The sequence below is a fragment of the Oreochromis niloticus genome, linkage group LG15, assembly GCF_001858045.2.
Source record: "Oreochromis niloticus isolate F11D_XX linkage group LG15, O_niloticus_UMD_NMBU, whole genome shotgun sequence".
NCBI lineage: Eukaryota > Metazoa > Chordata > Actinopteri > Cichliformes > Cichlidae > Oreochromis > Oreochromis niloticus.
The window spans coordinates 9749743-9776470 of NC_031980.2; the positions used below are offsets into that span (position 1 = coordinate 9749743).

Genomic DNA, 26728 nt, shown 5'->3' on the forward strand with positions numbered 1-26728 from the left:
TCACCACACAACTCATCTCATGTAGAGTTCAGACTCCATTCCAATCTTACATGTGATTTCATAATCTAGGTCCTGGACATCATATATTCTCCTATGATGGGCATGCATTTTGAATTTTTTGACCTGGAATATTTTGAACTTTCCACTGTAAAATTCATCAAATTTATCAATAATTCAGTCATGTATTGAACATCCACCTCAGAAATATTTGTGCACCACAAAAATACCCCAAATTAAGGCAGCGGAAGGAAAATCAGAACCTCCTACCTTTCTCAATGCCGCAATTTGTCAGGCGCTAAGAAGAGAAGTGATTTGGGTAATTTGGTGGCATGCAGCAGCCTATAATTACCTAAACTGTGTGAAACAGATGAGATAAGAAACAGTTTTCCAGCACCCTAATGGAAAAAGTGGATTTTTAAGAGAAAATTAAATGTTTATATTTTGGATTATATCACTCAGGGCTGTCACTGTCTGGGACTGGAACACATACTGGGCGAAAACATCTTAAAAACAAAATGCTGAGGCAGCACTAAAACATGCAGCTCTTTGCTTTCTCTGTTACATAACCTCTCCCCATGCATGCCCTGTTCTCACAACCGCCTCTGCAGTGTGAAAGAAACCCTTTGGCACTAGCAGAAAATTTTAAAAAGAACAAAACTGTGATATTAAGAAATTTCTGTAAACACACATCAATATTTTATTTGAGATCTATCAAAACCAAAACACATAAAATGCATGGGAACAGCCACTCAACCTGAGAAGATTTTTTTCTTTGTTACCACGAATGACCCTTGAATTTGGAGAGATTTAATTATCTGTCTTGTCTGGATGGAATATAAACCTTGATTTAATTCAAGAATACAATTTTCTTTATCACTGTCTCAAGCCTGTAAGCAGTGGTGCAAGTTTGAGGCTTTCAGAAAGGAAGAAGGATGACACCCAGTCTCATAAAATTCTGAAAATGGAAAATGAGCATGAACTTAACTCACTAAAAGCAAGAATTATGTGAATCCCTCCTGTCCTCTTTGTGACCTTTGATCTGCTGTACTTACAAATAAGAAGAATGCAAAATAAGTGGAGAAACACAGTGAATGCAGATGCTTCCACACAGGGCAAGGAGTTTGTATGTTCCTGTGGAGGTTTTCTCCAGGTACTCTGGCTTCCTCTCACAGTTTGGTCAGTTTTGTGAAGCTATATTTTGCATGTGTGTGAATGTGAGTATGATTGGTTGTTTAGGTCTCCGTGTTTGCTTTGTGATAGACTAGCAATTTGTCCACAGCTCTGATAGGCTCCAGATATCCTGAATTGGACAAGTGACATTGTTGGATGAATGAATGAAGCCTGCTTTACAAATATCTCACTAGGTTCTTGAGTCAGCTAACTCTTCAGGACACTTTGCCCTGATGTCTTTGTAATAACAATGAGGTATATCTGTCCATGTCCATGTTTTTGGAAAGAAGGGGACGCACTGCTTCTGTCATGGTTCCTGGGTCTTAGACGAGGGTTTTGAGTTTCTGGGAAATTTGGGTTTTCTGGTTTTGTATTTTTTTAGTTCTATATTCTGTATTATTTAGTCATCTGGTTATAAACTTATATTTACATTCCTGGGCTTATGATGATTCTGTTTTCTGTGCTGTTTGTTCTTTGTTACTTGACAGGTTGATTATTCGCCTTTTGGTATTCCTAGTGTGTCTTTCCACTCTTTTCTCTGTGTTTCTTCTGTGTTTGTCTCAAATTTGTATATTTTAGTCCTGGTTTCACTGTTAGTGATTTCCTCATTATTATGATAGCCTCTTGTCCTGTGTTTTGCTTCCCCTGTCTCATTAGTTAGATTCTGTTCAGCTGTGTTCACCAGGTGTCTCCAATCTCCTCATCTCCTAGTTCCTCCGAGTGTCTTCCTAGTTACTTGTTCCTTTGTTCTTAGCACCTGGTTTCCTTCTTTGTTTGAATTTGTGTAAAATTGAGTAGTAACAACAATAAAACTGCCTCTTTTAGGTAATCCATTGTCTCTAAGTCCTGCAATTTGGCCCTACTCTGCCTCCCACACAGCTAAACCTTGACAGCTTCCTCATGTTTGATGGTTAATGCATATGCCACTATATATGGTGTCATGATCAGTGATTGACAGTTTCCATCTTTGAAGACAAGAGCCAACACACATTTTGTTCTATATTGTCCACTTCCCTGCTGAAATGCCCAAGCTGGCAGCACTGTGTGTGTTTGTGTGTGTGAAAGAGTAAACTAGAAGATACCTTAGTTTCATGTTTAAAAAATAGAATCTTTTAAAACACAACTACTAACATTTTTTGAAGGGCTGCTTTTAAATGGATGATAAATGGGGAAAATGTGAAAATGACAAATCATGTCCATTTTGAAAACAACTATACTAATAACTTTGTACTGGTTTTATCTAATGACTTTATGAAAGTGGATCTGAACCAAACTGCATACATTTTTAATAAGCCCTTTTTACATTGCTTTAACCGATGCTTTTTTCTGTATTGCTAATAGCTTCTTCAAGTATTTCAGTAAAGCAAGTCATTGCTTTCATTAAAGTACTAGCAGTCAGCAGATTGTGTGAGATCAGGTAAAGTCTATAGCTATAAAAATAGAGGGTTTAAAAGAAGACACTGAACAGCTGGAAATGTCTTTCTTTTTACCCGTTTGTCTAATATCAAAACAGAAGGACTCTAAAGCACGACACAAGAGACCATGACTAGTTTAAAAAGACTTCATTTGAAAGGAGCTCAGGAATCTGGACTCAGAGCCTGACAGATTGAAGTCAGGCAAGGCTTTTTCTGGGACTGGGCAGGTATTCTCCAGGGAGGCCGCTTAAATCTTTTCCTTGGGCACTAGGTGGAGGGGAACTGCCAGGATAAATCGAGAGGACGAAAAGGTGGAAAGTGGGTAGGCAGGTAACTACAGGTAAAAATGATGAATGGCTCACTGAGACCAGCTTGAGAAGATCACAGGCGATTTAGCTGAAAGTAAATCGATTCTTCTGAGGGATCCATCTAAGCACAAGCAGGGACATGAACTAGGAGAGGCCCAAGAGCGTTTTGTCAGGAACAGGTAAGATTTCAGAAACAGGCATACACCTTGTGATGCCAATTTACCGCCATAGAGGCAACAATAATCTGGCAAAAGATGATAAGTTAGCATGGCCTTAAATCCATTCAACTAAGGAGTAATGAGAAGAGTTAAGTAAGGATTGGTGTGCCAGCTGGGTCAGAGGGGCAGGTACCGCCCTGCCCAGAGATGGAGCTGAGAACCAGAAAACCTGCTCCGAACACTAAATGAGAGAAAAGGGGAATCTAGAGGAAGAGTGAAAGAGAAAGAAGAGTGGGGCTTGCCAGGACCATGACACCTTTTTGGTTATTTAATTTAAATCTTGTTCTGATATATTGCCTGGCAGGTGGATCTTATCACTTTAATGGGAGCACAGGGCTCCTGTAGTTGAGTGCCTGGGTAACACTTTTATAATGTTTAAGATGATGAATCGCTGTTAGGATGATCTCATTGTTTTTGGTGTATGACTATAAAATATTGCCTTTTAAATTAGTAGATGATGCTCTAATGAATAGTGAGTCATTTGTAGGATCTCCAGCTTAATGGCAGAATTAGTCTCATGACCCTGAATGAGAATACCCAAGAAAAACTGTATAACAGTCCTAACAGAGGCAGCAGAGGAACACTTTAGATTACCCAAACACATTCGCACACACAAGCACACATTCCTCCTGTCATTATCATTATGCAAATGCAAATGTGAAAGAAAGCATAGCAGTGTGATTAGCACACAAAGTAGGCTGAGCGAGCTATAAGTTAAAAAGCCAGAGTGGGAGGATAGAGTTATGTAGTGACATACAGTCTGAGGGATTATGGCAATTCATTACACACTGTCAGTCACAAGAGCAGAGCGCAGCAGCAGCAGAACCTTGTTTTTATGCATCCATAGTTTGATGCATGCACCCATTATTGGCCCCTCACTGTATTTCATCCATTTACTTTTCTTGTTCCCTTCATCTGAGCAGGAGGGTGACTTTTACTCTGCTACGGATGACCATACATGTGTTGTTGCCATGGTTACCAGGTCACAGAGGGCAAAATGTAATCTGTGGCTGCATGCTGCATTCATGAACACATGGCACACGTTCTTCGGTGTAATGTTTGGCGGCCTCTGACTTGATCAGGTTTGCCTGCCGTGTATTTACTTAGCTGTTTGCTATTGTTGGCCGCTGCTCCTTATTCATAGTAAATCAATTTCTTCATGTTAGATTAAAAGTCCAAAGACCGAACAGAACCAGTGCGAATGAGTGGCCTGTCATGTTGCCTTTGCAGACTCTGAAATTACAGGTTGCAGGAGAAAAAAACGTATGTGCAGCTCTATAAGTTCATAATTTCTTGTTTGAGTGGCAGACTTCTCAAAATGGTGCATTGAATACAAGGTAGTTGAGCAATATTGCTTATGTTTGTTTCTCACTATGCCTTTTACATATTTTCTACTTAGTTATGGAGCTAAAGTTTGAGATTTTTTGGGGGGGGTTATGCAAAGCATTGTGCACGAGTCTTGACTCTGCTTGTTTTTAGAGGAATTTTATTTATTTATTTTTGTTTACTTAATGAACCACTTAACTCTGACCTATGAATCATTCAAGGATAAAGTGATATATCTACACATAACGTCAATTTAGCAAAAAGAAAATTGCATTTGTATCTATAGGCAAGTTATCAGAAGCCTGTTGCAAAGGCATATTACCCATTTCTTTGGCTGAATGTGTGAAAAATGCCAAACATAAAACAGTTTGACAGACATGAAAACATATTTTTGATCCATCACTTGTAATGGTTTGGGGCTGGATTTCAGACAGTAGTGTTGGGGATCTTTCAAAGCACAGAAAGGGAAAGCACCGTCAGATTTTGATCCACCATGCAATACCATCTGGACATTGGCAATGGCTTCATTATTTAGCATTACAATGATCCCAAACACACTGGCAATACAGCAAAGGCATACCTGGATAGAAAAAACTCAATAGACGATTATCAGTTATTGAGGATTGGCCTCCCCAGAGCCTGGAACTCAACATTATTGAAGCAGTGTGGGATCATCTTAACAGAGAGCTAGAAAAAAGGCAGCCAACATTCAAAGAAGAGCTTTGAATGTACTTCAAGCAGCCTGGAGAACTATTCCTGAAGACTACGCAAAGAAATGACAAGAGAGCTTGCATGAGAGAGTTCAAGCTGTGTTGAAGAATAAAAGTGGCCATACCAAATATTACCAAGAATTGTAGTGCATTTATATATATATGTCTGCATTATTTGTAACTGTCATGCCAACATTTGCTGCGCTGTATGGGAAAGGCTGTTATGGTAGCACATGAGCATTATGGGGAACAACCGTCCAAACTCCACCTCATTCACTCTAACGGGGTGGGGTGAGGTGGGCTTCTTCAGGGGCTTGTTTACAAGCAGGTCACAACTGAATACTGAAGTTCTACCAGTTGGATGCTCCCTTGGCTTTATTGGCACTTCAAGTAATTATTGTAGGTTATTAGCTGGTGGAGTGAGTTAGCAAATGACTGTTGTAAAAATGTAACAACGGAAAATATGAGAAACAACTTAAAACACGACACTGCACCTCCTTGCTGCAGAAATTAATTTAATTATTCGGTTTTTGTAAAGACATAAGGGGGATAAACAAAAGCAGAGAAGATAATGCAGGCGGATAAATGATTTTTTTCAGAATAATGACATTTGGGAGTCAACCACTTCTTAAGAATTTCCACAGAGTATTATCATTAGCAGGCAACAAATAAAAAGAGGCTTCTGAACCACTGTTTTTAAATGATATATTTGAATGTAAAATAACAGATATGTAATAGTTTTCCTTCTATCAGGACATTGCCATGTAAGTAGGTAACAGTTTGTTGGAAGTATGTTTTGTTGATATCGTGACAGTCCCTGTTGTTGTTCTGTTTCCAGGGCTGCAGACCTGTCAGAGGGTAATCTGCAGCATCAGACACACACAGGTTCCAGCGTGCCTCATGAATAAAATCCAGACCTCCTTTCTCCATGAACTATTGTGTTGCAGTGTTTTGATTAGATCCTTTTCTTTTTCTTTTCCTTAGAACAATAATGAATAAACAATGAGCCAGATACATTTATCTGTTGTTTGTTATTAGCAGCATACACATATCAGGTCCTGACAGCTTTGTATTACACAGCTTAACTACATTTGTTTCATCCACAACCAAACTCAACCAGCTTTTCACCTTCAACTACTGGACAAAATCCTTTTAATGTAGCCACAAAATGTTCAAGGACATTTCTGATCTTTTAATACACTTCTTCCAACAACTACCTGTCCAAAAATAGTGGCATATCTAGTCAAACTTGTCTCTATGCACATCTATATCCATAGAGCCAGGCGATTTGTAAAAACAAAAGAAATAAATGTTGTCACTGTATTGTGTAGACACTGCAGAGCCACTCTTGGAGAGATATATATGGGTCAGGCATAAAACTTGACACGGAGGTAATGGGTAATAAAGTGGTGATATTGTGAAATGATATTGTCTCTGTTATCGTTTTACCCGTGCCTGTCAGCAAGACACACAATTCTGTGTAATATAATATATTGTATAATGAAATCACAGTAACAGTAATGGATCCCCAAACAACAAATGTCGTGACAAACACATTTTACTATGCAATGAGGAAACCGATATCGGGTGCAGATTTACTGTAGAGCATCAGTAAGTGAAGCTGTTATTATTAAATGATGTGAAAACCTCATACCTCCAATTCGATTATGTTTTATTTTTGTTTTTAGGTGGGGTTGACTGGATGTTGTGGAGAACAATAAAATCTGATTCAGCGTTTTATTGATTTTACGTTGGCCACAAAAGCTGTGCTCATGTGAGGGATGCACATACATGAGAGACCATGACCTTGTTTACTATCAGGGCACCTGAGTGAAGAGGGCTGGATAGCGTGAACTCATGTGTATTCAATGCATGTGAAGTGTGGGATGAAGTGTATTTTGACCCCAAACTTATTTATTTCTTTTTAACTACAATATTTTGTTTTCTGTATTTAGGAAAGTGTCAGAATATCTCCTGTACTGTGTGCTGTATAACCCCATGCAGCAACCCCTTAATGCACTTTGATTAGTCTGATATCTTTTAGGTCTCCAAGTCCTTAGTATAAGTGATACAAGTTTTTTTCACCTACAATGACATTAGCACAATATTCATTTCTTTGTCTGCAGAGAAGCCATTGCTGCTAATGCAGCTGCTGCAATTCAGTGTGAAAAACACTGCCATGTGATTAAGCACATTCAGACTGTGAATGTGTGATTAAGCATTTTTATTCACAATACATAATTATTTGACACTTGATTACATAAAACTCTCCAAATGTGAGTCATGACAATGTCCTGCTATGCCCCAAGAACATAATAAAAAGTGGACAAGATACACCAAGTACAGCTAACTGATTTCATTTCAGTGCTCCAACAATCATAAAACAAAGCCAACTGCTCTTTTTTTTTTCTTTTTTTTTTTTTACCCATTATCGGTTCAGTCCTTGTACCTGATCATTTTCAGAGAAATGTTTCTTTTGCTTACTAAGACAGTTAACACTGACCTATGAATAATTTAAGCATTTTACGTAGTTCAAGCGATGAACCAGTGTTGAGTCTACATACATCAGACAACTTAGCAAAGAACCAACTTTAAATTGTATCTTTAGCCACTTTGTTAATAGCAGCTTGTCAAAAAAACACATAATTTGTTTTCATTTCTTTGGTTTAATGTTTGAAAAATGAGTGGCAATGGACCTCAGAGAGTGATTTATCCACATTTTTTAGTTCAAATCATTGTGAATATGTATGAAGGAGGTCAGGCGAGACATACAACAGTTATCTGTAAAACATGGTGCAGGCTCTGTCATGGTTTGGGGCAGCCAGCAGTGTTGGAGAGCTTGTCACTATTGATGGAATTATGAACTCAGAAGAGTACTGTCAGATTTTGATCCACCATGCAATACCATCTATAAAACTTCTGACTGGCAACAGCTTCATTCTTTTAGCATGACAGAGATCCCAAAAACACTTTCAATGCAGTAAAAACACACCTGGATAGAAAAACACACAATAGAGCATTATCAGTCATAGGCTGGCCTCCCCAGTATGGATGGAAATTGATAATAATTTAACAAGTCCGATTCCATTATTGATATCACTTATCGATTCAATTCCTTATTGATTCTCTTATGGATTATCATTGGGTTCTCATTGGCTCTGTTTTGAGAGTCACCGCAATCTCTAAGCAGCAATAAAGAAATTACATTAATGCAAAGTAATTGCATGCTGTTGGTCAGATGTTTCATGTTTGTTGAGGTATTTCCCCTCTTTTTTGAGATCAGTGTTGGAGTCATTACCCAAAAAAGTCATTATTACACATATTACACAGAACATGGGCCATTTGACCTCAGTAAATCGCATGATAGGGTGGGGCTAGGTTTCACAATGGGTTCACCCAAAACCTTGGCTGATTGTGACCTACGCCCGTTTTTACACTTTGGCTTGTGTGATTAGGTAGAGCAGGGGTGTCAAACTCAAATACACAGTGGGCCAAAATTCAAAACTGGAACAAAGTCGCGGGCTAACATTAATATTTATTGAAAAAAAAAAAAAAAATCTTCCTCCAGATATAAGAATGAATCTTTTCTTATGGACTCAAACAAGTTTTGCTGAAAAACTGAATATGGAACAAGCAAAGCTTAATACTAAACAATATATATATTAGCTGTATTATACCAGTAGGCCAGCTCTAATAGTAATTTGGTATGGCTTCGCGGGCCAAATGTAATTAGACTGCGGGCCAAATTTGGCCCGCGGGCCAGAGTTTGACACCTATGAGGTAGAGGATCAATAGGGGTCCATGGCCCTCTTAGGGACACTCCCACAGGGCTTAAAATCTGGGACTCTGCACCAATTGCTCTTGGAACTGAAGAAGCTTCTCAGATGAGAGGTGAAATGTCTTCAAGGAAACTTAAAGAAGTCCAGACGCTTTGCTTTCCAAGCTCCTTACACTACGATGACCTGGATGACTGAGAACCTTCACAGACATTACACAGAAAACTCTTCTTAAAAGGAATGCAGCATGTTACTTAATTATTCCCAAGAAAAAGTATTTTGTTGTACTACTTGTTACATTACTTTCACGTTACTCTCTAAAATAGCTAAAACACACTGTCTCATAATCACCCGAGGCTATAATCAAACACACCAGCATAAATCCCTATGAGGACAAACATCTCTCTCTTTTGCTTAGTAGAAGCTAACCGCACAAGGCAAAGAAGAAACGAGCACAAAAAAGCAATCGCCACAGTGATTCTGCTTTAGAAAGGTGAACCGGTAGAAAGAGAGGCTACAGCCTGACTGTTCATCTGTTTGTTACCTGAAATTAAGGGTCTGGCTGCTGGGGTCGGCATTCGCTGAGCACTCTGGGTTCTTGGCTAGCTTAGCGTTAGCATGCTGTCTGGACAAATGCTTGCAAAGAACTGAAGTTGTGTTAGCAGAAAAATGCGGTTGTTTCTGTCCTGGATGCAGTTTTCCACTTTACCATTTATCTCGCCCTTTTGTGCAATAATAATAAATGTCCATATCCACGCTCCACACTGCGTCGTTATCAGCTGATTGTAGCGCGATTGCAAGAACCGGGATCAAAAGGCAGGAAGACTAACAAAACAAAAGTCAGCCGACATTCAACAACAGCTTTAAGCGTCCTAAAACTATTTCTAAAAACTACTTAAAGAAATGAATGAATGAATGAATGAAAGGGGACATGCAGAGGGTTGGTGTGACAGAGGAGGATACTAGTTACAGGGTGAGATGAAGGCATATTATCTGCTGTTGTGAGCTCTAAGAACTGCTGAAAGAAGAAGAAGAAGGATCTAACAGCAATTATCTCACATTTTCTTTTTCAAACCCTTCCCGTCTATAGTAAGATGCTTCACTGGCTGAGACCACATACTCATTTATTTCTCACAGCATTTCTAGTAGAGAATGGCATGAAAATGAGTTGAGTCTACGATTTAGAGAAGGTTTCAGAGTGGACTGGCGATGGTTTCCGGAGATCCTCATGTTTCCCTCAGGGAGGTTGGGGCATGAAAATGAGAACAAACAGCTTATAGTGCAGGGGGGTCATATATCAACAGAGAATGGAAAGGGAATGCATGAAGTGTGAGCCTGCTCCTGAAATTCAGATAAATGATCTCCATTTTATTTTATTCATTTTTGCCATTTACTAAATCAGCATCCACACTCTTGTTTGAATCAGCAATGCAGAAAAAGAGCTGTTAGAATAACAGAGTATAATTAAGTATAATAAGATGAATTAAGTATAATACAACAGCTGAATACAGAATCAATCCTGGCAAAACTGAGCTTCTTGTTTTTCAGTCCTGACAGTTTCTCTGGGGTGGGGGGTGGGGGGGTCATTACATCGGCTCATCCACCATTAATATCAAATCTGCCAAGAACGTTGGTATTATTTTTGACCAGCATTTGAAATGTGCATTTTCCATCTCAAAGTTCATCCAATCTTGTTTCTTTCATCTAAGAAACACTGCAAAAATCCAACCTCTAATTTGAAATCTTGAGTATATACACTTTAACTTTCTTCCATCTCAATTACTGTAACTCACTTTTCATGTGCATCTCTCAGTCCTCTCCAGCCCATCAAAAAACTAGCTGACACTCATACATCACTCCTCTTCGTTCTTCTCTTCACTGCCCAATCAAATTCAGAATCCATTTAAAATTTTTTTATTAAAAACATATAAAGCTCGATGGTCAGGCTCCTGCATATATAGCGGAGACCTTATTCCAGCAGTCAGCCTCTCTTAACTCTCTTAACTCTTAACTGTTTCCCTCTTTAGTATTAAATCCAGAGGGAATCAAGCTTTTGAGGATGAAGTGCCTAAACTTTGTAACAACTTGTCTCCGCCTATCAAGCCATCTAAATCTGTGGTGTTTTTCAAAGACTACTAAAAACTCATTTTTATAGGTCAATTTTTTCTCAGTCTTTCACCCATTTGACTGTGTGTCTCTATGCTGGAACATGTTTACTTATCTTTAATGTGTGGTTTAATTTAAACTGTAAAGCACTGTGTAACTGTGCACTGAAATCAGGGCCCCTACCTTTATCATGCTTCTATTTACCACTGTGCTTTTAAAAGAAGTAGTGGCACAACCGATTCCCGAGATAGCATCCAAAACAACTTGACATTGAGGGAAAAGAACGTGGAGGGTAGTTACAGTTTGAGTACAGAATAAGCTGCAGTCAGTCAGCTGTTGTGAATGCTCTGTCAGTGGGTCCTAATGGTGAAGGCTCATGATGTCATCATTGAAAGTAAGCCACCCACTCAGCCAAATGACTTCGTTCTTAACACTGTACTTTCTTGGCCTCCTACAGTAAAGTAAATTGGATGATGAGTCACTAAGAAAAGCAGAGGACAGTCATACAGACACACATTTTATAGTTAGATTATTAAATTGTACCAAATACATCTTAATTACAGATTTTCCATGGCCTTGAATAACAACTACATGCGCCTCATGCAATGCTGATCTGAAAATATAATCACTTGCAAAACCCATGTTTCTAATGGGCTCATCCAATGTCATTATGTTGCCTCATCATAGCACCTCCTGCACAGCCTCATCATGAAAATCAGTCAACAGCTAGTTCTGCATATATTTCTTCCATTTGAAGAGAAATTATGCAATAAGTTTAACAACTTTATAATGAAATTATCCAGATCCTAAAATGATTAAACAAAACTGTGAACATTCAACATTCTTACACTGTTTAAAACAACCAGTGTGTTTATTTTTAAGATTTTTTAATATTACTAAATTAACAAAGTTTTACTTTGCAAAGAAAGAAAAACGAGATTTTGGCAATGACAGGTTTTTGCACAGAAACATACATCATTACAACAAAAACAACCTGATGTCTGTCAACAACAGTCGCCTCAAGGCGCTTTATATTGTAAGGCAGACCCTACAATAATACATAAACAGAAAACTGCTATAGCAAAACAATGAGGTAAATCTAAAATAACAGCTTGTGAGACAAATAACGCTAAAGTATTAACACTATAAGTGTAAACTTGTGTGTTTCTGATACTTTTTAGAATTTAACAGGACACTTTGTGCACAGCTAATCTCACTCGATGTGACCTTTTTGTCATTGCGGTTACATCAGGTGATGTCCTTAGGCCGAGGGTGTTGACTTTTCTGGAGTTTGGATTCTTTTCTGCTTGAGTTTGATGTTTATGTGCCTTTAGTTTTAATTCATGGTCGTGTTAGTTATTTATGCTTTGCTCATTGTGTTTTGTTATTACTATTATTCCTGTTTTAATTTCCTTCCCAAGTTGTTGTGAGCCCCTTATTTCTTATAGTAATTTAGTTCCATTATTGTTTCTCTGTGTTCCCTTTCGGTTCCTTCTGTTTTCTCTCTATACTTGTCTATCTTTTATCGTTCCTCTGTCCAATACCTGTCTTCCTTTGTGTCAAGCTCTTTCTTGCTCTCCTGATTAGCTGTGGCTAACTTCCTGTTTTGTTTTGGTAGCTGTTTATCGTGATTGTTTTCAGCTGTGTTTAGTTCCCATACTGTCTCTGCTTTCCTTGTTACCTTTTGTTAATATATTGCCTCAGTCTTCCTTTGTCCATCTACATGTCATGCCATCCTCTCTACATCCGCTAAAATAACCAGTAACCGCTGGGTTACTGTGGATCAGGAAGTAGAGGAGGTCGTCCACCATTTGGAAGGTTGCTGGTTTGATCCCCTTGGTCCTGTAATCGAAGTATCCTTGGGCAAGTTACTACATACAGAGTTGGCCCTTTTAGTGTGAATGTTGCTCATAGTAAAAAAAAAGGGCTTTAAGTGCTCAAATAGAGTAGTAAAGTACTGCATAAGTACCAGCCCATTTACCTTTTGCTCCCGAGATGTTCATGGTATCTCGTCATGTTGCTGGTTTCCCTTGTACGTGTTAAACATTTAGTAGTCTGTGACCTCTGCATCACACTCTAACCTATCCTGTCAATGTCACATCTAAAAAAATGTATGAAAGGCATCAGCAAATATCAGGATCTGGATTACAGTAAATGTTGTGGTTGAGGACACACTTTTAAAGTTTATGTGTAAAGTTGTTTTTAGTAGGATGGCACATTGATTGTGTTTAAATATCAGAATCAGAATACTCCCGTACCTTGGTACCTCTATTCTGCAAGAGTAATTTGGTTCTACAAAAGCAGTTTTATATCTTTTAAAAAACAAGGGTGTTGCAGTGCTCGCATTTAATCAAAAGACAACTGAGTAGAAGATGCATTTTTATTAAAGAGGTTCCATTCAGTCACTGTGAGTGACGGTTGGCATGTCACTATTTAGATTCACCTCTCGTCTTCATCACTCTCATCACTTTCTTTATTGCCTTCAAGTAGTGAGTCTTGTTCTTCAGAGGCGCTGTCAGCAAATTCATCCCACCAGTGGAAAGTTTCACTGGCATGACTTTTCTCATCGTCACTGTCTTCCTCTCTAAACTGTCTCCTAAATCCTCCAGGAAGCAGATCCTCCTCTGATTCTCCTGCATCCGGGTTGACGTCATAGTCAACCTCAGCAGCAGCAAGGTCATTTTCATCTTGATGACCTTCATTGCGTTCTTCTTCATTGTTGCTGCTGTCAGCATTTTGATTATCATCGGCAAAATTATAATTGCCATAATTGTGGTCATGTTCAATATCGCTGTTACTGTGGTCATTTTCATCATCAGCATTGTTGTCATCATTTCCATCATCAGAGTTGCTGTCATCAATTTCAAAATGAATGTTGTAGAAATTGTTCTGATTGATGTGATCACCATTGTTGTTAAGCTGCTCTGGCTCCCAAAGTCTCGCAACTTCAAAGATTTGTGGTGCAAACATTATAACATGTTCCACACCATTTTCAAAGAAGTCGTCCATATCTTCCCAGTTACCACCTTCAGCAAAAAGTGGTTGCCCTACATGAAAGTTCAGTTAGCAAAGTCACAGCTGATCAAAAGAAACTTCAACACTGCATTACTTTTCTTTTGTACAATAACAGATCAAGTTCTTACCCTCATTAGGCTGAGCATGGGCCCCATCTCCTTGTTCCGTCATCTGAGCTTTAAAGATACCACAAAGAAATAAGTTATTCAAGTTAAACAGTATATTTCCCACCTCAACTGTAGGGCACACTCAAAAATCTCACTGTAAATATCTACTATCAGCTATCAAAGGTACAGCATCAAAATTAAGTGTAACTTATAAAGAGGTTCCCCCGAAACTCACCTTTTTTCAAAGAAACTGCTCTATGAAAATGTCCTACTTCAGCTGTGTGTGTATCTGCTTGTTGCTGTCAAGAATATGTTTCAGTTGCAACATTTGAACCTGCATTGTAACTGTGCAATAGCTGCGATGTCATAAGAACCACCAGAATTCCATCCCATGAGTGTTCCATGAAATTCTATCACAGGAGGGCCAACTCTGATGGCCTTCATCAGGGCTTATGTAAGCTTACTTAAGGACTGCCAATGTAGCCACTGTACTCCAGGTACCCCATGACCCTGATGGGGGGAGGAGTTAGCCCTTTTCTAACACATAAATCAGTATAAATCACAATATACTGATATATAAAAACATAACCATGCTAACAGACAGTCATTTCTAACTAGTGATGGCACTAAAAATAAAAAACTGAGCTTGGTTCTTTCATTGTGACCAAAAAGTCAGCAATGCCTGGGATGTGAGTCATTTAATTAATATTGCATGTACTTATGTGCTTAAAGTATACAAACAAAAATAATATTATTACTGTTTTAGCAGTAGTAAAAGTTTTATATGTTTAGTCTTCTCATATAAAACTGCTCACACAAACATCATAAATAAGAGAAAAAACTGACCTCCTATTTTAGACCTGCTCATGAGTGTTTTCATGATGGCAGCAGCCTTATTTTCTTTCAACAATCAGTAGAAGCAGGAGACCACAGCTGAAGACTCTGTATAGATAATGCAATTTATGGGAAGCTGCATCCCCTTTTACGTCACGGGCAGGGGGGAGAGGAGGGACACGAAGACACGCTCATAAAACATTAATTCAGCACTTCATTCTGCTCAAAAGCAGCCACACACAGTGAAATAGGCTGTCAAATACAGTGTGCTTCTGCAGGGAGTTTGGTTCACTTTAGTGTTAGCAACAGTGGCCTCAAAAATGTTCATGCAGCTCATTTTAGTTCAGCATTTTAGAAAAAAAAAACAAAGTCACTAAATAGTTGTGACTCATCAGCTCAGCCATTTCTGTCAAAATTGTTAGGAGTGTGAGTTCTTACATAATTCTTACATTTATTAAAATCAATATGTTTCCCTGTGATCCAGGTTGTGTAAACGCTGTTGTGTAAAAGCGGTGTAAACAGCAGGTTGTCACTTACCTGCAGAAGAAACAGCGTGGGCTTTTTTTTCTTTTCGTAAGTGTATTGGTGCCTATGTCTTGTTCAGTCTCTGAGTGTTCCCATGCTGCAGGTAGCCAGAGGGTATGTGGACACAGGGACATTAAGTGTTGAGAAAACAAGTATTTATTCAATCAGCAGGTGTCATCAAATCTGAGAAAGAAATGCTAAAAACAGAACATCTGAGATAAAAAATAACAACAAAAAACAGCCAATTTCTAGAAATTAAAGAACACAACATGGCTATGGGGATTACTATATGTTTGTTGTTTTGCTTCATTATTAAACCAGACTGAAACACTGAACAGAGTGCGTGCTGTGTGCCAGCACATCTCACCGAGAGTAAAACCTCCTGAGTCATTTGAACATCCTGCATTAAAAATAATTCTAAATTCTGCTGCTTCCTTAATGAAACCATCTAGTAATTTCAAACTGTTTAAACTGTTTCTGAAATTCATACCACTTACTGGCTTTAGCACATTTCTGCTTTGATCCCAACACTTTAATTTCAAATCAGCTGTAAAAGAAACAAACGTTTACCTTTCAAATGCCATGAGAGCGAGACCCGTCTCAGACGTCTGACATTAAATGTGACAGCAGTTATCAGGAATGAAATTCGACTGTGGTAGACGGCACTTTTGAATAGTCAAGAATGGTATTTTTATCAGTATTAAATGGAATCTGGAAAGTGTCTCTTTTCATCGAATTTTTACTTTGTGATATTTGTTTAACCTTTTCGAGATTTCAACAGGTAACCTTTAGAAACGGTGTCTAATTTCAGGGTTGTATATAACACTTGTGATGCTCTGTAATGTATGGCTGGCTATGATGGTTTTGATGCGTCGCTCTATTATAAGGAGATTCTGGCCATTCTTTGTTTATTCTTTGTCGGTTTACGTCTGTGAAAATGTCAGCCATGTGTTTCTGCGCTCGGTGCTCTGAGCAGGTTTTCTGTAATAAGGCACGAAAATGTTTAGGTGACTGTACCAGCACTTGCAAAGTACAAGGGACTCAATTTTCCAGCTAATGCACATTTTGTCAGCCATGTCTTTTCTCACTGTGCAAGACACACACTCACACAGTTGTGCACATAAGGACACATATAACCCCACTTTGCACTGGTGCACCAATGCATGAAATGCACACTATGTCTGAAATGCTTTTTCTGTGATGTGAAGTGAAGGTCAAGAGGACGGGGGACAGATGAATGGCTTTTATTTTAGCTTGACATCATATGCAAGATACCATCTACCTCTTTGTATTTAGCAACAAAAGAAGTTCTTTTAAAAAAACAATTTAAATACTGAAATTCAAGGTTGTTTTTTGTTTGGATCTAGCGGAGAGACATTTAGTGCATTATGTGTCATTTGTCTGTGCTATACCCGATTAAGAGACCTAGGTTAACAGAGAGTGAGGCGTTTGGGTCGAGTAAGTCTTTCCTCGGGCTAAACAATGAGACACAGCCAATGGTGTGCTTGATGAATCTGCTGGTCGCGTCAGTGTCGTCGTGTAAATAATTCAGAAAGACAATGGAGGAGAACAGAAGAACTCACTGCAGATGGCTGAAGGTCAAAGGTCCTCCCAGCTCCTAGACATGTTGGAAAAACAAACTGCATCACCACACAGTGACTTATCCATTTGCTCTGCGCGACCCCCTTGAGAAGCTGAAACCTGACGCTGTTATGATCAAAGAGGGCAACTGTCTGTTAGACTGACCCACCTCTTCTATGGAGCTTTGTGTTTTTTGGTAATATTTTTTACATGAGACATGATGAATGGAACAGATTAAATCCCTTATTATTAAGCTGCCCGGGATCACTAAATAAATAAGCCTGTAGTGAGTGATGCAAAATGATTGATACTGATGGACTGATGTGGGCACTCAAAGCCTCTCATGAGATTTTCATGACAGTCACATTAGAAAGAAATCAAAGGAAATGGACACTACTGGCAGCGCTTAATAACAATCCATCTATCCACTGTTCGGTCATTTTTATGTAGTTAAATATAAAGCTTTTTAAATGGAAGGCAGGTCCAGCATTGATCTGATACTAAAAGCCTTGCCTTCCTGTTGCTAATGAGGATCCTGTCATGCTGTATTTTTCTGAAGAAAATGTCAGCCCCTTCAACTGCAGCATTTTATTCACTTACATCAGTGTAGCATGAACCAGCAGTTTATTTCTGGAATGAAACTTCCACAAAGAATGATTATTTATTTTTCATGTTTATAAAAACTTCACAGTCTTCATTCTTCCGGTGTGAATGCACGCTTATGAAGTTATAAAGTCAGATTTCATTGGTCACTCAAAAATACAAGCACATGCTAACGTTTCATAGCCAAAACCAAGCTTTTGTTTGGAAACTTTGGCCGGTAATTTTTTGCATTACCTTGCAGTGTTCATCTTTACGCCTTCCTGTTAAAAGAGAAATTTTCCTTCCCACTGTCGCCAAATGCTTTGTCATTGTATTTTATTATTGTAAGGTTTTTACTAAAAACCTCATATAACTCAACTCACGACACAGTTGTAACTGTAATTTAATGACTGAATTTAGTGCAATAATGCATTACAGTATGTTACTTTGGAGAGTGTTACACCTGTTACAGAAGGTGAGTATGATGGCAACTACACTTTATTGTCTCTCCAAAAGTTGATTCTGTTCATCTGGATGTAGCGTTTTCAGTGGGAGAAACGTTTCACCACTGATCCAAGTGACTTCTTCAGTCTCAGCTGACTGCAGGTTTCCCCAATCTTATAAACAGTACATTGCATGACTGAAACCAGGCCACTGAAGGAACAATAGGCTGGCCAAGTGACTTCTTGAGTCACTCATCCAAGTGACTCAAGAAGTCACTTGGATGAGTGACGAAACATTTCTCCCACAATGAAAACGCTACGTCCAGATGAACAGAATCAAGATGGAGATTTACTTACCTGGATGATTGAGCATGCATCGAGATTGTCAAAATTATTCACTCACCCATCAAGATCATTGAATTGAAAGCTTTCCCAGAAGACTTTAAGTAGTAACTGCTGCAAAGGCTGAACCAATATCACATTAAACCTAATAGATTAAGAATGGGATGTCAATCAAATTCAGGTCTCACTTGGAAATTAGATTTTTAATTTCAATGAGATTTTTACCTAGATAAATAAAAGGACTAATAATATGGCTCTGTCTGTCTGTCTGTCTGTCTGTCTGTCTGTTGCATCAGATGGTAGAATTGCAAGTTCAATCATAGGCACTCAGGCACATATGTTGAAGTCTAATCACACTAATCACTTATAATCTGTAATTGTACCTATTCAGGGTATGTCTCAGTGCCAGTTGAGATAGACTGCAACCCTACCATTAGCTGCTAAGAAAAAGAATTACAGAGTCAAACAACATGTAATTTCTGAGGCTCCATGTATATTTTTAAAAGAAATGTAATCTGTTTCAGGTGTCATCATGACATGACAGCCATAATGCCCTCTATTTTTAAACTCTAATTAGCAGAGGAATCCTCTGAATGACTGTGAAGGCCATAGCATTTAATTTCATATCTTTTTTTCTCCATACTAATCAAACCTTCTTGTGACCTTATGTCTCCAGTCTAGCAGCATTTGCATACATCGTGCATCTTTACTCATTTATTCAGGATTCACTCTTTGTGGGCGAGAGATCACTGGAATTTTTGAGGAAGAATATAAAGCTGAAAAAGCATGTTCATCTGCTTTCAAAGGATCTTCGAGACGCTGTTGTGATTGATCTCCACAGAGCTTTTAAAGGAAAGGTCTTTCATTGTTAGTTAGAAGAAGAGAGCTGCATAAATATTTTCAAACTATTTTTGCTTTTAAACCTTTTTTCATGTCGCTTTACAAATACATCATGTTCACAGCACAAAGTGACATACCTCCCAACACTACCTCCTGTCTTCCACCCCCATGTTCAACCATCAACACCTACCCTGCATCCTGTCAAACTGTCACATCACTCAGTCTCAGCTCTCAGCTTCATGCCAACATGCTGGAAAAAGCTGCTTAGCATTATACCAAATGTGAAGCTGTCTTTGTCAGGTGATGAAAACGGTGTTTTCATGTGTTGTTACTGATATACAGTCATTTTAAAGGCTGGCACAGAAGTTTAAACTTTAAACAAATAAGTGACACCAACAAGTAAATATGCTGATCTGAATATTTCTAGTATGTCACAAATATAGTGAAGCAGATAACTGAAATTGTTTTTTGTCTCCCTGGATCCGTTCATTTGAGAAAAGTCCCCATTAGCCAGTCTTTAGACTAGACTTTATTTCCATCTTACAAACAACTGCTTTACATTGCAAATATGCCAAATTTCTAACTAATGCTAGTCACGTCCACTTGGCCTGAATTTTATGTATTTGATGCATTTAGACTTCTTTACATTGTACATTGTAATGTACAACCTTACAATACAATTGTAATTTATATAGCGCCAAAAAATTTGGCGATTTTAATTCTTTATTCTTGGCCCGTCCCTCTCATGCTGGCATGCTTATCCAATTCATGGGACCCTATCCAACACATCTGGTGAGAGGCTAGGTACACCCTTCAATGAGCTAACCAGCTTACTATAAGGCCAATGTCACACTACTAAGTTAGTCACCACTGAACCCAAAGCTGATTTTTTCTGCAATGTTCTGTCTGTGCTAGTCCTTGGTAAATGGACTGTAATTTATATAGTGCTTTTTCCACTCTTTTCAGCACTCAGAGCACTCTTTACACGGCAAACTGCATGCATGGAAACAATTCTAATGCTCATGCACATATGCAATCCCAGATGGATACATCAGGGGGTCTTGGGGGGTTCAGCATCTTGTCCGAGATCAGTTCAGCATACAGTATACATCTTCTGAAAAGTAGACAACCCACGCCACCATAAACAACATGCTTTTGGGGGGACATAGGTGACAACTGGGTAACCAGTTTCATGTGGGGTGGATTAACATATATATATATACTGTATATATGGTTAGATGAAAGAATGCAATTCTGTACTGAAAAATCCATCTTTAGTTTTTAAAATAATTCATTTGTAACAACAACAGTTGCCTCAAGGCACTTTATTTTGTAAGGTAAAGACCCTACAATAATATAAGAAAACAGACAAAACCCCAACAATCATATGATGATGATGAAAAGGATGGTAGTATTTATTTATATAGCTTTAGGTATTTTTTTATTTATTGTATTAATATTTTTTTGTATTTATACATAGTAAATCATAAAAGAATATATGTGACAATTGTGGTATTTGTATCAACTAGTAGCGGTGCTTGTGAATGTGATCTTGGTCCCAATGCCTGCCCGGCTGTCCCAGCGTGGCCACAAGTGTTATTGTTTTGATTTTGCCTTTCTCTCTCGCTCGCATCACTCTGCCTGGGCGGAGCTCATCACGGGCTCCCGCTCTTGGCCCATGCACCTGCAGCTAATCATTCACATGTGGTTTATCACTCTATTTGTTGGCCATTTTATAAGAATGTGGCTCTGATTAACACGTCGCTGGACAATTGAGTAACACACACCTCCTGGACCCGTCTCGAACCCTGAACCCTGTGCCTGAGTGTTGCTTTGGTGTGTATGAGGAGGAATTCCTGTGAAGAGCAAGCGAGTTGGCAGTGGAGCGTGTGGAGCAAAGTGCGAGTGTGAAGATCTCGTGTTTCCGAACCCCCATGAATCCCTGGAACCCTGGCTTTCCCCCAACTTGTATATAGAGCACTCAGTGTTGAAAATAAAGAACTGTTTAACTGTTATTCTCAAGTCTGCGCCTGAGTCCTTCCCGCCTGCCCTGATAGAATGATTCCTCTTTAATCTTAATAATCCCTGAAAATTAGAGAGCATGATGTGAAATTGCTTGCATTTCTTTCCCCACATGTTCCACACTTTGTAAATCTGCTGACTCTGCACTGTTTGTATGTTGTAAAAAGAAAAAAACTCCTTTCCAGGGTGATGAATGGACACTTAAAAACTCTGCAATGCTTACTCCTCTGTTGTTTACATTACGCTTGTAGCTTATCTCTTTCTTCAGTGCACAGTCCTAATCTCTTGTAAATGTTGTAAAATGTTTCCCATCTTGCCCTTTTTTGTAACTCTGAGTAATTTTTTTTAGTTTGACATGTAAAAGGTCAGTGAGCTCTAGAGAGGCCAGCAGATAATAAAGTGGTTAAGTGGCACCACCATGTGGCCTTACAGACATCATTTTGCTGACATATACAGCAGGGACACATCTAGTTCCTGAGAGTTTCTGTGTGGGATTCACTTTGCATTTATTACATCTATACTTGGAGGCTAAGGCACTGCCTTCTCTTCTGTGTGATTTGCTGAATTCTTTGAAAAGACCAGGTGAATGACTGATCAGACAATTTGCAATGCACGAGTTCTTCAACTGATATAACACTGTTGGGAAAAGATTTTTTCAATTAAATAACAGCTTAATGAACATGCAACAGAGGGCATGATTTGCAGTTTATTTTTTTCTTAATGAGACCATGCATGCTGAGCTACAGTCAAAGGTATAAAAATATAAAGACTTTGATACTGTAATAGGATCAGCACCCATCATATCTCGACACACATCATCATTTATTACTAGCTCAGAGCGGGATTACCTGTGGATCATGTTTGTTTACTGTGTGTGCTGATGCATATTAGTTACATTATGTTCTCTTCTAGTGCAAACAGTCTTTATGTGCAACTCTTACAGCAATCCTTGTCCGTGTGGGTCTATGAGATGGTCATTTCATTTATTTAAATATTAATAACAATAAAAATCTATAACCATGAAATGTAACAGTTCAGCGCACATTCTGCTCTGCCACCGTTTGTTTGATGTAATCAGGACAAACAGTAATTTAACAGAAAACATGGATATTTCTAGTAAATTAAAAGACATTTTTCAGCTCTTGGCACATGTTTGGCTTTTACCCATAATTCCACTATCACTTCCCCGTATGCCTGCCTCCTTCCCACCCCTCAGTCATGTGAATCCTCTTAGAGGTGGATTACTGGACTAGGATGTCCACATCGAGAAGGAAAGCGAGGGCGAGAGATGGCGAGAGAGAAAAGGAGCATGAAGCGTCCAGAGTGAGAGGAAGACGCAAAAAAGAGAAGAAGAAAAAGACAAAGACAATGGAAAGGACCCCTTGGCCCCATGCAAGCCAGGAATGGGGTAGAAGGTGGTGTTTTGCTAGGGTGAGAACACCTACTTTTCCACAGGTGCTACTGTTTATTTGTTTTTTTCATATCTTCTTTTTAGTTATAGGTTATGTCTATAAAATAGCGGATAACTTTATGAGTTATCAACTGTAAGTGAGACCCTTAATGAGTGGTACACTAAGTCGTCTGACTCTGTTGCTTGTCTGTCAGAGTAATCATATCTTTGTGAGCTTAAAGTGTCTTCATGGCTTTGTGAACTATATTCTTTCCTTTCTATATTCTGTTTCTGTTTTCTCGTGGAACGATAATGCAAGTGTTGTCTTTCTTTTGCTCCTTGCAGACAGAGCCCTCAGAGCCTCACATGGTGAAGCACATACTCTGGGTGTCCCACGCCCACTCTTGCTGACAAGGCAGGGACAGACTAACAACCCGTGGCAGCAATGTCTCTCCTGTCCTTAACTGCCCCTCCCGGCTGGAGCATGTGCTCTGCTCTTTATATCCTCATTGTGTTGCTCCCAGAGGCCAAAACAGACGGCCTGAACGCTACTGTTATCCGCAACGGTGGGGGCTCCCAGTGTGGGGAGTACACAAACCAGGTGATTACGATAACCATCTTGCAGTGATGTTCTCCAGACAATAGTAGCACAGCCTTATCACTGCAAAAGCTTGCTACTTTTACACCAGAGATCCATCAGCTAAGTTAAGGAGCTTTCCATCTGAGCAGAAATCAGAATAATTTTCCCATCAAGTACATTTCAAATGCATAAAAAATATAAAAATAATACACTAAGGTAGCAAGACACCTATTATTTTTTAAGTATATGTTTAAGAGATTTGTGGTGGCAGAGAATTTTAAAACTTCTACAAGTGAGGAAAAGATAACACTGTCATGACTTGATATAAATCTGAGATTATGTATAAGAGCATTGACAAAAGCAAATGAACAAAGACAGCAGCATTGTTCTTTCACGCATCCTGTTGTTTCGGCTGTCTGAACCTGTCCTCAACAGGTGATGGAGAATGGGATGTGTCGCCTGGTGGCCACACTGCCTCAGCTGGACGAGCGTAGATGCCCCGATATGTTTCGCTGCACAGACGAGGTCTCTTACTGGCTGCATGAGAATGAGGAGAGGACGCAGCAGATCATGGCGCTGAAAGAGACCATCTCTGAGCTGCAGGAGGAGCTGAGGAACCATCGGCATCGTATCAAGGTCCTCGAGCTGCAGGTGCGATTTCCATATTTACACTTAAGTAGGTGGGAGGAGAGGGAATGCTATACTTAGCAGACCTGAGTCAACCATCAGCAGCCTTTTAGCTTTGATTGCTTTCTTTAGTCTATGTGGAGAATGTTGTGATGGTGTGAAACCATGTTTTCTTGTGTTTTTTAAAGACTCACTTTTTTTGGGCTATTATAACTTAATCTGTTCTGTGTGTAGTATTAAATATAGCCACATGTGATCAAATAAGCCTTGACTGCAGTTTGATTTGAAATAAACATGTCCGCCTACGACAGGAAACGTGCTGCAGTTCTTTACTCTGATGTGGTGCTTGGTCATCAAACTGGCTTCTTTCCCAGCATGCCCTTGACCTTAGTCACTAACAGGATTAGCGTCCTACTCTTGCATGTGTTGCCTCATTCGTCTCAGTGTGAGCTTAAACAGAGACACTCAGCTAGTTTGGTCGGTGGCCACAGTTGAAGTGGCTCGTGTCTTGTGTGTTGCACAGGATGGACAGGACAGGGGAGAGGGCTCTGGAGTTTGTGGTGATGGGAGTTGTTGTTGGTGGTGGTGGTGGTGTGTCCGAGCTCTGAATAGATTAATCTGGCTTTAAGTATTACAAGTGGAATTGCTCCACACGTTTCCTGTGTGTGGTGTTCCGGGCATGTCATACCCGGAGGAGGCCCTGGGGCAAACCCAGGACATGCTGGAGAGATTATATCTTTTGGCTAGCTTGGGAACGTCTCAGTGTTCCCTCAGATGAACTGCAGAGGGTAGCCGGGGAGAGGGAGGTCTGGGCTTCTGCAGGCCCCATGACCCTTTATGGATGGATGGATGGATGGATGGACATGATGGTTTGGCAGATATTGCATGTCCTAACATGTGAATAAAGGGTTCCTGTAACAGATTGATATATCCGTCACAGGAATGTGAAAGATTTCTTTCCTTTATTTTTAACTAATTTAAAAATGCACTTCTCTCAGTTGTTGCACGTGCTTTCATTCACATGAGTCTGTGTCTTTCTACTTCAATGATTTCAGAGCGAAGAGAGGGTCCACTTGAACATCTCCTTGGAGCAGCGTTTTCATGAGTTAGAGCTGCACTACGCTGAAGCCACTACCCTGCTGCACTTACAGGGGACTCTGATCCTAGACCTTCAGGTTATTACTATTTGGGAATATTTTCTTAGAATTTCTTCTCTCTTTTTTGTCATAAATGTTAGCAAAAGTGTTTTTGAGTGTTGGCCTCTGTTTGTCTTTATGTTTAGAACCAACTCCATAATCTGACACTTCTGGTGGATAAAGTAAAAAGAAGCCCCGGCTGTTTGATTAACATCGTCCGACCCAATCCTCTCATGAATGTTCACGATGCGCAGCACCCAGGTACATGCAATGATGTTCCAGCAGAGGGTGCCAAATACCACTTGTTGATTTTCTCTGACACTCTCTTGCCTGTTTTACTCTTCTTTCAGAGATCCAGCATGTGAGGAACTGTCCTATAGACTGTGCCTCTATCTACCACAATGGTGTCAGGAGATCTGGCCTTTACACTGTGGTGCCATCACTGGCAGGGATGCCTGTGGAAGTCTATTGCGATATGGACACAGATGGTGAGTCATGTGCAAGCAGTCCTGATTAAAGGGAAGCTATGGTGGTAATTTTCAACTCCATGTTATTATTCTGGGACTCTACTACAGTAGCACTGCATGATTTACAGTCTCACACTCATACTTGGCAAAGTCCCTGAGTTCATTTCCTGTCTAAAACAGTTTGTTTTTACCCCCACTTCCTCCTCTCTTTAAGCCAACTTTGTTCTGATTTGCTGCCACTCAAAACAAAAGATTGACCATACAATACCAGATCATCACTGTGGTTTAAAAATATTGTTATTCATGTGCATAAGTTCAAAAGCAGTGTCATAGATTGTCCATTAGTTATTTTCATCCAACACATAAATGCAATACCATTTTTGTGACCACACCTCCTTTAAAACCAGTTCTACTTGGTACACTTGCATAAAAATTCCAAAGTTTGTCTGTGGATTTAGGCTTTCTGAGCTGATTCAGTCACTTTATGTAATATTAGACCGATTACCGAGATCAGAAAGATGGCCAGAGTTAAAATATGCATCCATTTATAATAGCTTCTTAACTTTTTCGTCAAATCGTTAAATATTCTGTACGTGTCCTATAGTCATCAGCTGAGCAGATGATAACCTATCAAACATGGAATGAATTTTACACTTTCTCCCAGGTGGTGGCTGGACTGTGATTCAGCGGCGATTTGATGGCTCAGTGAGCTTTGACCGCAACTGGAGGGACTACAGGGATGGATTTGGTGAGCTGCACTCAGAGTTCTGGTTAGGCAATGACCACATACATGATCTTAGCACCCAGGGAGACTACAGCCTGCGGATTGACCTGGAAGACTGGAGCAGCAAGCACAAGCATGCCCTCTACCAGAGCTTCAGGTTAGTGTCAGATGACAAACTGTGCAGACTTTCATTGGGCTGGATATTCCAAAACATACACAACCAACTGTCTTCCTTACATAATTTCTTGCAGTGTGGAAGATGAGGAGCATCAGTACCGTCTCCATGTGTCAGGCTTCAGTGGTACGGTTCAGGACTCTTTCAGTTGGTACCACGATAAGCAGGGCTTCAGTACACCAGACAGTGGAAACATCTGCGCTGAGATCTCACATGGCGGTTGGTGGTATAACCAGTGCTTCTACGCCTACCTTAATGGAGTCTATTACAGGGTAAGGATACACAGATTGCCCCGTATTTTACATTTTT

At 39.5% G+C, this 26728-nt stretch overlaps 2 protein-coding genes across 5 annotated transcripts in view; one reads left to right on the forward strand and one right to left on the reverse strand.

The window, feature by feature from the left end:
• si:ch211-203k16.3 (angiopoietin-related protein 1) overlaps window positions 1–26728 on the forward strand; it is a 29893-nt gene that overhangs the window by 556 nt on the left and 2609 nt on the right. The window contains exons 1-8 of one of the 3 annotated variants that reach the window (XM_005454729.4): window positions 22552–22775; window positions 23056–23311; window positions 23726–23941; window positions 24973–25092; window positions 25200–25314; window positions 25404–25541; window positions 26185–26401; window positions 26496–26691. In XM_005454729.4, coding sequence (XP_005454786.1) covers window positions 23156–23311; window positions 23726–23941; window positions 24973–25092; window positions 25200–25314; window positions 25404–25541; window positions 26185–26401; window positions 26496–26691 — 1158 coding nt within the window. In that variant the 5' untranslated portion in view covers window positions 22552–22775; window positions 23056–23155. Of the gene's footprint in view, window positions 1–22551; window positions 22776–23055; window positions 23312–23725; window positions 23942–24972; window positions 25093–25199; window positions 25315–25403; window positions 25542–26184; window positions 26402–26495; window positions 26692–26728 lie in introns of those variants that run through there. The other 2 variants (XM_005454728.4, XM_025898877.1) reach the window with 2 other exon arrangements.
• LOC102078596 (protein PFC0760c) lies at window positions 13379–14525 on the reverse strand. Of its 2 annotated transcripts, none has more exons than XM_005454731.4 (3): window positions 14387–14477; window positions 14173–14215; window positions 13379–14076 (listed from the first exon to the last, which is right to left on the reverse strand). In XM_005454731.4, exons 2-3 carry the CDS (start codon window positions 14213–14215, stop codon window positions 13469–13471), a joined length of 651 nt encoding a protein of 216 aa, XP_005454788.1. In that variant the 5' UTR covers window positions 14387–14477; the 3' UTR covers window positions 13379–13468. The 2 variants fall into 2 exon arrangements, with proteins under 2 accessions (XP_005454788.1, XP_005454787.1); XM_005454730.4 differs by having other exon boundaries at window positions 13380–14076; window positions 14173–14220; window positions 14387–14525.